Consider the following 14,832-nt stretch of genomic DNA (forward strand, 5'->3'; position numbering starts at 1 on the left):
ACAGACAACAAGAATCCTATTTCAAGTCACATTTGCTGTATTCCCACATACAAAAGACTAGCACAACTGCAAGTAAGCTTTGGCTGCATCTCTGCTCTTCATTGCAGCAGGGTGAATGAAAGGCAGAATTTACAGATCATGATATAGTATAATTCTGCCTTGACACCGTTACTTTCACTTCTCTGATATACCGAAAATACGCAAACATAGCCTCAGGCAATCATTTTCCTATCTATTTTTTTTCTCTATCATTGATATAAGATGACAAAGCATCTAGAACACTGGTGCAGCTGCTTAATACATTCTGTTACATTCAAAGGAAATTCAGAGTCTACTTTGGCAAAGGAAATTTTATTGTTCTCAAACTAATGGTCAACAGCCAGAAAAGTTATCCCTACTCACTATTTATCCTGGCCACGGACATTGCAGCATTTAACTTCCATCCAGACTGGCAGGATATGCAGCCTCAACTAAAGCCAATGCCTTTGTTGAGTAACCAGCAGTAAATGACCAGAATACAAGGCTTCCCATTGACTTACAGTAACAGGCTCCTTACTCTGTCATGGGAGTCACAGGAAAAAGCAGTCCAGTACCAGCACACAGCACAGATGTAGGTGTAGCAGGAGGAAAGAACTAATTCTACAGACTTAACCCTTTGTCTGCCCCTTAAGCTTTTGAAGGAGATGGCTAGCAAAACGGACAAGACATGGGCTCCTATGTTTCTTTGTGTTTTGTTCTCAAAAAGATCAGGGTTCTCTGTTAAAAGCAAACATTACATTAGCACAATTAAAATGCAATGAATTTAATTCAAGTACAGTTCACTCTGAAGTGTATGTGAGTTCAGCTCAAATCTAAAGCAGTACCCTTAATCAAAACCTGCCAGTTTTATGCAGATGCGAAGTAGTAAAGTTGTAGTGGACCTGATAAGCCAGGAAAATCAATCCATAGCAGACATTCATCTGTTAAACAGCCCATAATTAAACTCTAAACACCGTCATGAACACAAAAAGAGATCAAAGGCAGTAACTGCAGAAAGAGGGGATTGTGACATATATCCCACTTGTCTAGTCTTCCTCATTAGGGCTGACTTCTTCAGCTGACCACTTTTGTTATTCGTAAGACTGCTCAGTTATCATGCTATGGCAAAGTAGGTCTTCCGCCAGTGTAAGAATGATCTGTATAGAACAGAGAACTGGTAAAGGGAGGAAAAAAAATAGGGAATATTATCCCTCATTTGGGGCTGCAGAAAGAGTAAGAAATGAGCAAACGCAAGCAAATGCTATGTTCTTTGTCCTTCAGACAATATTTTGCTTGCTGATGATCTTGACTTAGGAGAATCTCGTCGGAAACAGACAGGAAGACTGCTTTGAAAAAAAGTGTGTAACTTGGTTTTTATGCGCATCCAAAGTGTTGGCAAACCTATACAAATATTAGCATAAATGACTACCATTCAGGCCCATCCAAAAGTCAGAATGGCTAACCAACTAACTGCAATCAGTTTTCTTAGTAAAACTTCAAGTCTTCCTTTCTTGAAAAAAATAAGAGAAATAAAACATGTTTGAATACAGAATTGGTTAGCCATTACCAGAGTCATGAGTAAACACTTGGATGAAACATCAGGTGTTATTTGAACACCAGAAAACAATTTATAGAACTTACCTCCGAATACAGATCTTGGAAGAAGTTCAACAGGACCATGAAAGAAAGGAACACACAGTCTGTGCCACCTACCTTCTGCACAGTCCTTTGGAGAGCGAGTTTCATATTTCTACATGATTCTGGCATTAACTTCATTTCTTGATTTTCAAAGGATGCATCATGTAAATCTGTACTTTCTTGATGACCAAAAAGTGTTCTGACACAGTGTGCGTGTTCTTTTGAAATTCTAGTAGGGTCCATCTGAAACAAAAACATAAGCACAACCACAGTTCTAAGTGTCAGGGACACTTTTCAACCATCTAAAAGTTTGGCACCTGGCTAAGTTTATATCTAAATTTTCTTCATAAACAATGAAGAGAGAAGAAGTTCCCAACATCGAGGTTTATTTCATTCAACAAACATGTGAGACAGGACACCTGACTTTCAAAAGTTAAAATAAACCCACTCTTACAGTAAAATTAATTATCCTGAATTCAATTTTTCAACCACTCAGTGCAATATCACAGTTATTTTAACAGGAAACAAAGTCATCGTACCTCTAAGAGCTATTGTTTGTAAAATGGCAAGTAGAGAAACTCGGGGAAAGTATGTACAACACCTAGCACATCATTTTCAAGAGGAGAAACAGAAGTTTTCTCTGAAAATATATCACTGAAACTATCAGCCAGCTATCACAGAAACTTTTGTGGGTATACTGGTTGTGGTTGGGAGAGAGTTAATTTTTTTCACAGTAGCTGGCATAGGGTTGTGTTTTGGATTTGTGCTGAAAACAGTGTTGATACCAGATGTTTTTGTTACTGCTGAGCAGTGCTGACACAGAGTCATGGTCTTTTCTGACTCTCACCGTACACCCACCAGTCACTGGACTGGGGGGTGCACATGGAGCTGGGAGTGGACAGTCTGGAACAGCTGACCCCAACTGACCAAATAGCATATAGAATATAAAGCTGGGGTAAGAAGAAAGAAGGAGATGACATTTGGAGTGAGGCCATTTGTCTTCCCAAGTCATCGTTTCGTGTGACGGAGCCCCACTTTTCTGGAGATGGTTGAACACCTGCCTGTCTATGGGAAGTGGTGAATGGATTTCTTGTTCTGCTTTCCTTGTGTGTGCAGCTTTTCCTTTACCTATTAAACTTTCTTTATCTCCACCCATGAGTTTTCTCACTTTTATTCTTCCAATTCTCTCCCCAGCCCCACTAGGGGAGTGAGTGAGTGGCTGCATGGGGTTTAGCTGCTGGCTAGGATAAAGCCATGACAGTCGTAAGAGGTATTCCTTATGTGAAACAGTCACTAAGAAAGCAAAAGTTAGAAAGACCAAAAGATGATTAAACTGCATTGCAAAACACCTTTGCTTCATTGGATCAAGACTGATTAGCTTAGAGTATCTGCAAGACATTTTTAGCAATCTTTATGAGTGAAACAAGTATGCTTTAAAACCCTGAATTCTATCAGTTAGATAAATTGGAAGGATATTCCAAGAATTAGGACTGTACCTTGGCAGAGTTTAATTGCATAAATACTGGTTAAACCATTTCACCCTCTCTTCGCATACTCCATATCCTTCACAGTCAAGAGATATTAACCACTACCTTTCAGAGATGGCCTAAGACTCTCAACAGTTGTTCTAAAGTTGTACTTTTTCGACTTTTACTTCAGGTTTGAAATAGGGTTTATGCCTCCAAACTCTTGTCTAAGTTCTCTAACTGTATCAGCTGGCCTGTTAAAGAACATTTACCTTTCTGAATAGGTGGAAGAAACAATTTTGCCCAAGAATTTCAAAAGGTAATACATTATTTGTAATCCCAATGCAGGAATACCAAGACTTTATGGATAGTGCCTGACGTGTTCAGTTTCCTTTAACATCGTGCTGAACAAAATAGAACATCAAAAGGAAGTTTTGCAGAACACAGAGCAGCCACAGTGAATCAAACATGTTATATCACTTGTTCACAGGAACATAAATTTGACTCCCTAACCCCAAAAAATAACCAAGTCAAAAAGCATAAGGTTAGGATTACAGAGCTGAATTTAAGTCTATGCCAGCCAGGCAGCCATCCAACAGGCACATACAGCAGAGAAACGTTTGTTGCACAGACAGCAGCACCAAATGCTGCCATTCTTCTGCTGAAGTCTCCAGATGGAAGCTGTTTGCCTCATTCATTCCGACCAATGCCAGCTCCTGTGACCCCGTTTATCTGTCCTAGTCACCCCTGCAGCTTTGGAATGAAACAGGTCATAAAAGGTTCACCTGAACATCAGAATATGCCACAGCTTTGAGCAAAGGGGTAGCAACGAGTTACAGAATGGCTTAGAGGCAGTAACATCCTCCTGTGATGGCCTGACACAGCTAAGCCCAAAAGAAAATCTGTGTACAGCCACTGCAGTTCTATGAATTAAGCGCTAAAAACTACACTAATACCTTTGAAGTCAGCTAGTGCAGTGCAGATTCATTAACTGCCTAAGCAGATCTAAAACAGCACCTCTGTGCTCTCACCACCTTCACCACAGAATTTAATTCCTGAATTTCAGTCTCCTCTTCTAAATTAATAAACAGGGATGAAATTTTGCTGACCTAATTTCCTGAAATATTAGCACCTCAAAAATAACTCACTCCAGGTGTCAGACGAGCACCAGAGCCAGTATAGGGATAGGCATAGGAATGAAATAGCAGGAAGGCAGTACTTTAAACAACTGGAACACTGCAACCTAAAAGCATCTCTCACAGTATGTTCCACTAGTATTCAGAACTCAGAAAATCAACGGTAAACTAAAATAAATAAATAAGAAGCACAAAATTTACCAATAGCTGCTAGAAGGTAATTAATGCAGAATGACTTGGGTTGGAAGATACCTTTGGAGTCCAGTCTCCTGCTTGAAGCAGGATCAACTTGTAACTTAGGTCAGGTGGGTTAAGGCCTTGTCTAGACAAGCTTTGGGGAATTTCCATCAATGGAGACTTTCAACCTCTCTGGGTAAACTATCCTAAAACTTCACCACTTCTAGAGTGTAAAAACCCCTGGGTTTGATGCCCAGCTACAATTCTCCTTGCTGCAATTTATGATTGTGCCTCTTGTTTTTGCTGAGCACTTCTGAAGAGCCTGTCTTTAGGCAGCTAAAAACAGTGATTAACTTCCCTCACTTTAGTCTGTTCTTTGTTAGGTTCAAAGAATACAGTTCTCCATTCTTTTATATATCACGGTCCCTACCTATCACTGTGGTCTTCTGCTGGACTCTTTCCAGTTTGTTGATATGCCTCTGATATGGTACTGAGAGACTCAAAATAGGACCCATTATTTCAGATGTAACCTCTCATGTTGGCATTGTTAGAGACCTGAGGGAATTAGGGTCCCCACCAGGATCTGGGCACCTGAGCCTTTTCCCCTCCACACAGATCACAGGATAGAAGATAGAAAGCTACAGAAAATAACTGCCAATAGATACTAATTTTTATCAGTAATTCTACTAGTCAGACTACTGTCTCAGTTTTGGATTTATGAAAACATGCAAAGCACAAAAGCAGACAAGAAAACTAGGTTTTACGGCCTAAATATTATGCAATTTGTAAAGGCCTGAGCATCTACCATGACAAATCATGCCAGCATAGACTTATAGCTATCACCCACCAACAATCACATCAAATGTGTCACACAACACTGTGCCAGAATAGTAACGGTAGATTGTACAGAGTCACTTGCTCAGATTATAGTTTATCTGCTGAAGGTCTAAAACAGAAAGCCAGCATCTCTGCACTGAGAGGTAAAAGACTGAAAGCTCAATGGAAACACTGTAACTGATATCTTCAGCAATTTAGAGCTGTGCAGCCCATCCTGACAAAAAGTACAAGTCTCTAGAGATTTACTGTTTGATAAAATGAAACTCTGATCTTGGGACTAACCTATCTGTTGCCCTTAACTTTTTCAAAGAATACACAGTCTTCACCTCATTTAACTACAAAAATTAACTCTCTCGTCTGAAAAGGTATTCTCAGAAATTCTGCATCTTGTATCTTTACAAAGACTGTGTTCTGAACTGCCATGGTAGCAAACAAGCATTACCAAGCACTGAGATCAAAACTGTGGGTACAAAGTGATGCACAGAAAAACTTTCAAGGACATGTTTTGAGAAGAACTTCTAAAGAACAAGAAAATGATTATGAAATACCAGAATGATCTACAGGAAGCACTTTGCTAACTTACAGGGCAGAGACCTTCAGCATAAAGTCCTAAAGATCTAATACTTGGAAGAAACATCCAGATGAAAACAAAAATAATGGAAAAAGCTTTATAACATGTTAAGTACCCTAAATGCCCTAGAGGAATTAAACTATTTAAAGAGAGGAGTGTCTAGATTATTTTTTTCTATCCATTGTGTCTGACCTTGAAGTCAGACCAGACTGTTCATTGTCACTTGATTTTCATCACCTCTTATAATTCTAGTTGCATTTCTGTACTCTTTTCACCTGATTCAGGGTAGATAAAATGAACTCCAGCATAGTGGGTGAGGTCAAATGAAATTACAGAATTAAGAACCAATTTTCTTCTGTAAAAAGATTCAGTCTGGCTTTAAAAGATACAATACATACCAGCCACCTTTACTATTCAATTTTGCATCAATTATGTGATATTACAATATCACATTAAACACTTATTCCTTTAACATTTATACTTGTAGTTATTTTCAAAACTTAAGCCACTTTCCAGACTATCAAATATCCCTTTGCACTCCATGATCTTTCTTAAGCACTAAAAGGGGGTTCCTCTAGGCTTCCAAAAAAATGCTAATAATCACAGTCAAGCTGTTTTTTCTGTTAGCCACTGCTCTATCATGCTCGCAGAACTTGAAGTCTAGAAAGGTAATTGTCTAAAAACATACAGAATGAAATGACAATAAAAATCTGACTTCTAGCCTTTTTTTTAAATAGAAAAAATGTATACTCTTGGAGTTCTATGTTTAACTATGGGAGTTAGACACCCAGCCCCCACATTTGGATTTGAGAACTTCTAGTTTGTTCCACTGCCCTCCGGTTCAGTCAGTGTTAGATGAAATTTGTACTCTTTTATGATATAAGTGCACTAAGAAAATGGGTCAGAAATAAAAGCTTAAAAGCTAATCCTTTGGAGATATACTTCAGCATTTACCAGTGGAAGTTAAATAAAACACTTTGCTCTCTTACCTTGTGCTGTGCATGAGTCTCTATTGAGCGATGATTTCCAGCTGTTCTGAGTATTTAACTAAATTTTCATAGCATTCTAACTAAATTTTCATGGCATTTTTATAGATAATGAGCAAATATTCCTCATAAATTATAAGCAAAATAAATGCTCCAGACCAATAAAATCTGATATTGTTTAATTTCTTGGATTCAGTACACTGCACAGGATGGACCAAAAAGCAAAGTCAGAACATCCTAGTGTTTTTACATTTCAGAAGACTATTATGAGACTATGGGTAAAATTCAGTTTTTTGGGTTTTTTTCTTTCTTTTTCAACATACCAGCTCATTGTCTCACTAGCATTGCACTGCCTTATTTCTTGTCCACAAACATGTGTTTACCCGTGAAAACCTAGTGTCAGTCTTCGTTATGTGTCTTATGAAATTCCAAACGCTCAAACCACAAAATAAACAAAACTAAGGAAAAACCAAAACCTCAACTATTGTCTCAGCTTATATTGTGTCATGATCCAGCCCAAATGATTTTATGCAAATACAGACAAAATGTGTATGGTAAAACTGAGTCAGAGTTTATTCAGACTCCTAGGTAGGGTTTTAGAGAGTTCACAAAATGTATAATTTCTTAATATCAGCCTAAAGAGTCAAATCTTTCTAATTCACATTTGGCTAATTCACCAATCAAACTATTCAAATCTTTTGATGTACAGCGTCTACTACTAACTTCTCATCATTTTAACAAAATAAACCAAAAAATTTAAGTTCTCTTATTAAAGTACAAATTCAGATAGCTGAAATTTGCATTGAAAAGGCCAAATTGAGATAGCTTAATTCAACCAAACGTGACAGAAATCTTTTCAAAAGAAAGAGGTCCAATCATGTCCAGTATAAATAAAACAATCTCTAAGAGTGTGAAATCAGAATTACATTTTGCAGGACCTACTATATTTTTTCATCTATCTTATTTCATAATTAGAAATGGTGAACAACTATGGATTATTATATCTTATTATTGTGAATTATATACTTACTTCAAAGGTATACCTATTAATCTATTTTCTCCATTACAAAGTTCTCAGGCAACAACTTCAGTCAAGCCTACATTGAGCTAGATCACCTCTTTTAGATGTTTTGGAAGATCAAGTTTACAAAGGACTCTATTCAACAGTATTACTCCAAATCTGCAGGAACAAGAAACCAGCAAGAGAATTAAGCTGCCAAATGCAGAATTATTGCTGGATGATGCAATTTTTTAAATCAAGGAAGCAGAAGAAAAATATTCCTTTTTAGCCTTTGTTAGGCACGTGTGAAGCACTGGCATGCATTTATCAAAAAGAGTCCTTAATAAGGGCCTTAATAACTTTGATTAGTTGTTTTGATTGCAATGGCTCTCTAGGACACTAATCAATGTACAGCTGTGCATCTCTGAACTATGTTTTGACAAGAATGTCTTTTCAAGTTCATGAGCATCTGAAGTGAAAAACACTCCCTGTCAGAAGTTGAAGTACGCATTTATTTATTTAACTGTGAAGCAAACAAACAGCTTTAGGATTTTACGAGTCCCAGAAATTAAATGTCACTCTTCTGAAGTATACAGGTTATGATTAACTAAGTACTGTATTGCTGTTCCATTTTATTTTTGTAAAAATGGAAAACACAAAGCCATTGTTGATGAGAAAATAAGAAATGGTCTGCCTATTAAATGATCAGCAGTGCTACTGTATATTTGATAGTCATTTATCTGTTTAAGTTGTGCAACATTTGTTTTCAGAGTGCACTTTGTTAAGAAATCCAGCCTGCTACATCAAGATCAAGCACCTCTACCTAGAAAGTAAACTGAAAGAAACAGGTTTCTACTCTCTGCTGACTTCAAATGAAAAGTACTCGCAACAGAAGTGCCACTTCCATGAAGGCAGTAAGACCCACACTAACAGAACTAATTAGCATCCGACAATAAAGCCAAGCAGAAATCTAACACCTAGCCCTGAGAAGTAACTAGCTGGCAGCTCCCCACTTCCTCTGAAAGGGCTCAGCCTTGCGGGTAAGAGATGCAGCAGCGAGAGAATCCAGGCAGCCGAGCTATTTCCAAGAAGCAGGCTCCTCTTCTCTCCGAAACCCTAACCGCTCATCACCTTATCTCCCCCCACAGCGAGACCTCCCCGTGCTCCTTTCTGCACGCATCGCTGCCTCTTCTGAAGCATCCCCCGTCGGGCTTGCGGCCTGGCAGGTGAGGGGCAGCTCTCTCCCAGATTCCCAGAAACCCCCAGAATCCCAGAAAAAGCTCCTGAGCTGCAGCGGGCACCTCTAGCCGATGCCCGCGAGCGCACTGATCCCGCTCCTCCGCGGTGCCCCTCTACAGCCTGAGAGACAAACCATCCCAAGAGGTGTTGCGTGGTGACCCTTTCTTTCTTTAAAGACACTTCTCCTGCTGATGAAACATTCATGGCAGCCAAAGACCTCAACCTTGTCAAACTCCTCTCCAGTGGAAAAGTCGAATCATCAAAAACCAAAGCCCTGCAAGACTTCAAGTGAAGGATCAATATTAAGCTGTTTCCCGAGTCGGGCACCCCTCATATCCGCTGAGAATCCCTGTACCCCAACATGCATCCGCAACCCACAGCACTATCTAGAACACCTCGGGCTGAGCATCTCCAGTGACCAAGGGACACCACAGGCGGGGCAGGGCACTGGCAATCCCTCAGCTCGACCTCCCTCAAAGCTGGACCAATTTCAGAAGCAGATAAATATGTTCTCCGAGTTTGTTTTTTTTTCTTTTTAATCGCCTCAATCGGACAGACATGAGTGCCTTCCCCTCTTCTGAAAGGTGCGAGGCGGTCTCACTTCCCACGGCGCGAAGCGCCCGCGCCGGCCCCCGCACCCTCTCCCGCCGCCGCCCGTGGGCGCCGGCGGAGGCGCCGCTTACCTGAGCTCGGAAGTAGAGGAAGAGGGCGACGCTGCAGACCACCTGCCCTAGCCCCAGGAGGACGAGGGCGGCCAGGAGTGAGCGGGAGGCGGGCGGCGGGTGCGGGTGTGCCGGCAGCGGCGGCGGCGGCGGCGGTGGCGGGGCGCTCTCGTGGGCGGCGCCGCTGCCCAGCTCCTCCGAGCCGCGCAAGTACTTGGTGTAGTCTCGGCTGGCGCGCCGCATGGCAGCTCCGCTCCGCTCCGACGGCTCCACAGACGACTTCACGGAGCTCCCCAGGGCCGGCAAACAACCCCACAACCCCGGCCAGGCACCTCTTATAAACTAGGCGGCCAATCAGCCCCGGGCGGCGCGCCCCTGCCGCCCTCCTCCTGCTCCCGCCCGCCGTCGCCACACACATCACCGCCGCCCCCTCCTCGCCTCCCCTCCCCGAGCACCGACCGGCCCCTGCCGGCCCGGGTCGGGCCGGGTCTGTCCCGCCCCTGCCCCCGGAGTCCCTGCCCCCCTCGCCGGGCAGGTCGCCTGGCGGTCGCGGTCGGCGCTGCTCCTCCCCTCCTCCATGAATGAGCAGCGCGGGCAGACCTGCCTCCGCGGGCTCCTGCCCCCTTCTCACCCTTTCCCCACTCAGGTTTGCATCGCACCCAGGCAGCGCCGTCAGCTGAGGCCTCTCTGAGCCCCTAGTTGCATCTGGAAGGTCCTTTTTCCTCTAAATTCCCAGGTACCTGGAATCAGCATGCACCTCGAGTGGGTCCCATCAGTCATCCCCTGGCCCCTTTGCCCTCAGGACCTGTCAACTCCTCCCTGTCTCGCTCCCTCCTCACTCAGGCCAGGCTAAAATGAGCGCAAAAAGTGTTGACTTGCACCGTCCAAAAGAGGCACCCCTAGTTCACAGTTTTGTAAAAGGAATGGGGTAAAGAAACGGCAGAGGTGTGCTGGCACGTGGCTGCTGGTGAAACCAGCTCAGAGCCTCCCCATCTCCCCACATGCAGCCAGTCTGCTACAGATGCGTTTCTGAACCCTTGGTTAGGAACATCTTACAGCACTTCCCATGTCTCAGCTTGCATTCCATACCAAAACCTCTTCTTCATAAAGCCACGCTACAGTTTGTAGGCACTTTCTTTCTTATGGTCCTCTGGGGGTTCCATTTAAGCCAAGTGTCACCTTCGTATACTTACTCATTTAAAGTCTGCCCATCTCTAGTCCTTCCTGCCTCCAAGTAGGCTTTCCTCCGTCTGGACTTTGACTCATCAGTTTATCTACACTTTGGGATTTACTATCTCTTTGGTAGGTAGAGTTTATGTGCCTGACAAGTTCACTTTGTGGAAAACATTCTCTTAATTCCTATGAAAGTGCTTATTGCAGTGGTAGTGCAGGTGTATTAGGTCTGCAGCCCTGTAAAATTCAGTAGGGAGATGGTCCAGACACAAAAGCAAGTGAGTTGAAGTATGGCTAAATCTTTAAAGAACATGGGAGAATGACACAGATCTGTCTTGTAGGTCATCTGTCTGTAGAAAAAGGTCTAATTTTATTCTGGATACATAACAGAATATCCTGTTTAGATCTGCCTAATCTAAGAAGATGATAAACTTTACCTCTCAAAGAGTTTGGCTGAACCAGACAAAATTATGTGCTCCAACAAATTAAAGGAAACTAAAACTCACCAAACCACCATGCAACAAATTACTATCAAAACAAGCTGATATCATTTAGCATTGGACCCAAATAGTCCAATGGCAATTCCTTCGCCGACAATGAGACATCTGAGAAATGATGATGACAGCACCTGCATACCAGCATCACCCACCAGGAAGTCATGGAGAAATACCCCAACCTTGAATAGCTCCCCATATATCTTCTTTCTCAATGCTTACTTTTATGCTCGGAAACATTGGGAGCATTGTGGTCTGTAGTCCAATTAGAGGAATTGTTCCTGTAAGTGTGTCTCAACTTTTCTGAAAACAAAATGAAGGTAAAATAGCCACCATCACCTCTAAAATAACCATGAAAATAATCTCACATTATAATGAGCTGGGCATTCCTAAATCAATTTTTTATTGGCCTACAATAACAATTCTTTCAGAAATAATTTTTTGGAAGATACAACTGGGGGTTTTAAGAGTCTACATAGTTTTTAAAATCCAGTCATCAATTAGTTATTAAACAAGTGATAAAGGAGAAGTAAGGATAATATCAGTGATGCTAGCAGATGATTTTTTTATGCTTTTATATGAGAAGGAACTCAAAAAAGACATCTGCTCATTTCACCATAGAGTTTATATTTCTTCCTAATGAAGAAGGAAAAAATTGTGTTAACTCCTGCCACCTTAAGGTACTCTTTTAGATTCTTGCAGAAGGAAACCAAAGGAGACTTTCATTGATGAACTATGAGGATCTGCAGACACCATCTTTAAATATTTTGTGAAAACAACTTTCTCCAGACAAACATGCTTCCTCCACGATCACTGCTTCATAAACTATCTTCTTACTGGCCCCATCTTTAGTATTACCATTACAATGCTACACCAGAGAAGCATTATGCCTGACCCAATGCCTGAGTGATATCAGCCTTCTAACTGACGTCTTATATATGCCAATCTATTGACATTTAATAATTTAATAGTCAAGCCCACCTATTTAATCTTCATCCGCAACAATTTCATCCTCACAAAATTACAGAAGCAACTAAGTACTTGTATCCAAGCGCCAGGATATCAGGCTCTTCAGGAGACACCTCGAGTACAAGATTAATCTTCCCACCAAACCAACATGGGTTCCTAGGATACACTAAGGTACATAAATAACATCTGTACTGAAAACTTTGATTCCCTTATTGACTTCTACCACAAATTCAGCAACCAGAATTGTCCAGCAAACTCTCTCTGGAAAACTTACATCAGCATCAACTTTCTAGACACCAAGGTCAACATAAAAAATAGCAACTGTCAAACTACCATATGCAGAAAATCCACAGACCAACACATCTCCTTCCACAAACCATCAGCTATCCAAAACACACTAGAAAAACTGATATAGCCCACAGACATCACCTCGTTTGCTCTGAGGAAAACACTCATGACACACCCTCACAAAGCTACAGATGATGCTTATCCAAGAGTGACACTCCACTAGGATCACATATTTGAAGAAGCCACCTAAACCTTATCCAAACTTACTGCAATACAGAGAGATAATCCCCTACTGGGTATCGTATACTACAACATGCAAGAAATGTATACTGGAAAATGTTAACAAGTTGTAGCTTACATTGGAAGAAAATCATACCTTGAAATTATTTTTCCTAGAAACACCCCTCCTTCCCTTCAAATCATACTTATTATCATGAGCTCCATCACTGAAAGCAAATTTTGGCAGACCAGTAGATAGTGGCTAGAGCCAGATTGCTCAGGAAAATTATCCAAATATTGCTAGGCCCTCATGATAAACATCTGCTACAACAGAACCACCGAAATATACAGATCCCACACATAAGAATCCTGAAATGTCATAGGCATTGTGCAATGCGTTCACTGCTCTTAGGGAACTCTGTGGGTGAAACCGAACAATCACTGTGTGCTACCTAATTAGGAAAGAACAGCAACACCCAGTTACACATTGGAAAATTATATTCCCAAAACAACTCCCCCATCTCTAAGCTTGCAGTACGGACTCTGCAAAACCAAACATGGGCCAGAGAACTAAAATGTGCAACTCTATCAGATACGAGACTCCATATCAGATTGAGAAAGACTTCTGAGTTTCCCCACTTCTCAAGTCATGCTGATCTTTGATGGGAATTATTGTTTCCTTTGCTCATTCAGCTTCTGTCACACCACTTACACTTTTAACAGGGTCGGGATCACCCTCTGCTTCCAAAGTAGAAAACACTTTTCTCTCAAATGTCTGACCGATTAAAACAATTAATTGCAATTCAAAGCAATTTGTATTTTCTGTATGCTTTGGACCCAAAGAATACTTCATCTACATGAAAATGAATCTGCTTTATCTAATATCTCCTTTACACAATTGTCTTCTAAAAAAAGTGGCATTCTTTGGATTGTGTGAGGAATACTAACATATATAAAAGTTCCCATGAACTAAGTCCTGGTTCTATAAATGGTAAAGGATGGGCTTTCATTAGAACCTTGTTGTGATTCTGTGCTTGCAGATAATGTCACTGTAGATGCAAGTAACTACTACATGATGTGAACTCTTGGCCCCTGAGCAGAACACAGCTCTTCAGTATTGTCTACAAAATACTTGTATTACAAGAGGTGATCATAAATGTCCTACTTGTGATAAGAGTGCATAGGTGCTAGGATTTTTTTCATCATTTTGCTTTGAAGCAAAACAGGAAACTGTGTTTACATAAAAAGGCTGTGTTGAAAGTAGTTCTCATTTAAACGATTCTCATTGCAATGTTGAAAGTCTTGAAAAATCTGAAAATGTCAAAGAGCAACAAGTCTGCAGGTCAAAGTAAAAAATCAAGGGGAAAAAAACTCTTTTTTTTTTTGTTTGTTTTAGTTTTTCTCTTTCAATATAGGAAGAATCACAAAAAGTTCTTCTCCTGATCTTCACTTCAAATAAGACAGTGTTTTTTACCTTGAGACAGATTATGCAACTGAAATATTCCATATTGGTAAAGCAGTTAAACATGTTTGTATTCTTACACCAGTAAGATTTTATTCCTGTGGACAAATATTTGTAACTAATATGCCTGGTATTACTATTGGTTGAAATATTGTCAGCAAAATTGTTTCATCAGCAAAAGGTTGTTTTAGACCTGACACAAATGTTTAATTGAGATGTATTATGTATTAATTTTGAGCATATTTTATACAGTAGGGTTTCCAAGGAACAGCTCAGACTCTTTAGGGGATGTAAAGAAAATCCTGTACTGAAATTCTGATCTACTGAGTGTGAATACGGATGTTTTGATGCAAGCAGTGAAAATAGGCAGAGGTGTTTTCCATGCATGTTAGGAGGAAATGAAATTCTGCAGTCTTCAAAATTGTCATGAGTTGGACTTAAACAATTTTTTTCACTTCCACATGCTATATAGTGTTTATTATAAGTAAATATGTAAG

At 40.8% G+C, this 14,832-nt stretch overlaps 1 protein-coding gene across 2 annotated transcripts in view; it reads right to left on the reverse strand.

The window, feature by feature from the left end:
- TNFSF11 (TNF superfamily member 11) overlaps positions 1–14,832 on the reverse strand; it is a 46,815-nt gene that overhangs the window by 14,597 nt on the left and 17,386 nt on the right. Inside the window, exons 1-2 of one of the 2 annotated variants that reach the window (XM_051778743.1) lie at positions 9,752–10,017; positions 1,732–1,899 (exon numbers count right to left, since the gene is read on the reverse strand). In XM_051778743.1, the coding sequence (XP_051634703.1) occupies positions 1,732–1,899; positions 9,752–9,973 (390 nt within the window). In that variant the 5' untranslated portion in view covers positions 9,974–10,017. Of the gene's footprint in view, positions 1–1,731; positions 1,900–9,751; positions 10,018–14,832 lie in introns of those variants that run through there. The other variant, XM_051778744.1, reaches the window with a different exon arrangement.

The sequence above is a fragment of the Manacus candei genome, unplaced genomic scaffold, assembly GCF_025592945.1.
Source record: "Manacus candei isolate 608988 ecotype Guabito, Panama unplaced genomic scaffold, ASM2559294v1 h1tg000014l, whole genome shotgun sequence".
Taxonomy (NCBI): domain Eukaryota; kingdom Metazoa; phylum Chordata; class Aves; order Passeriformes; family Pipridae; genus Manacus; species Manacus candei.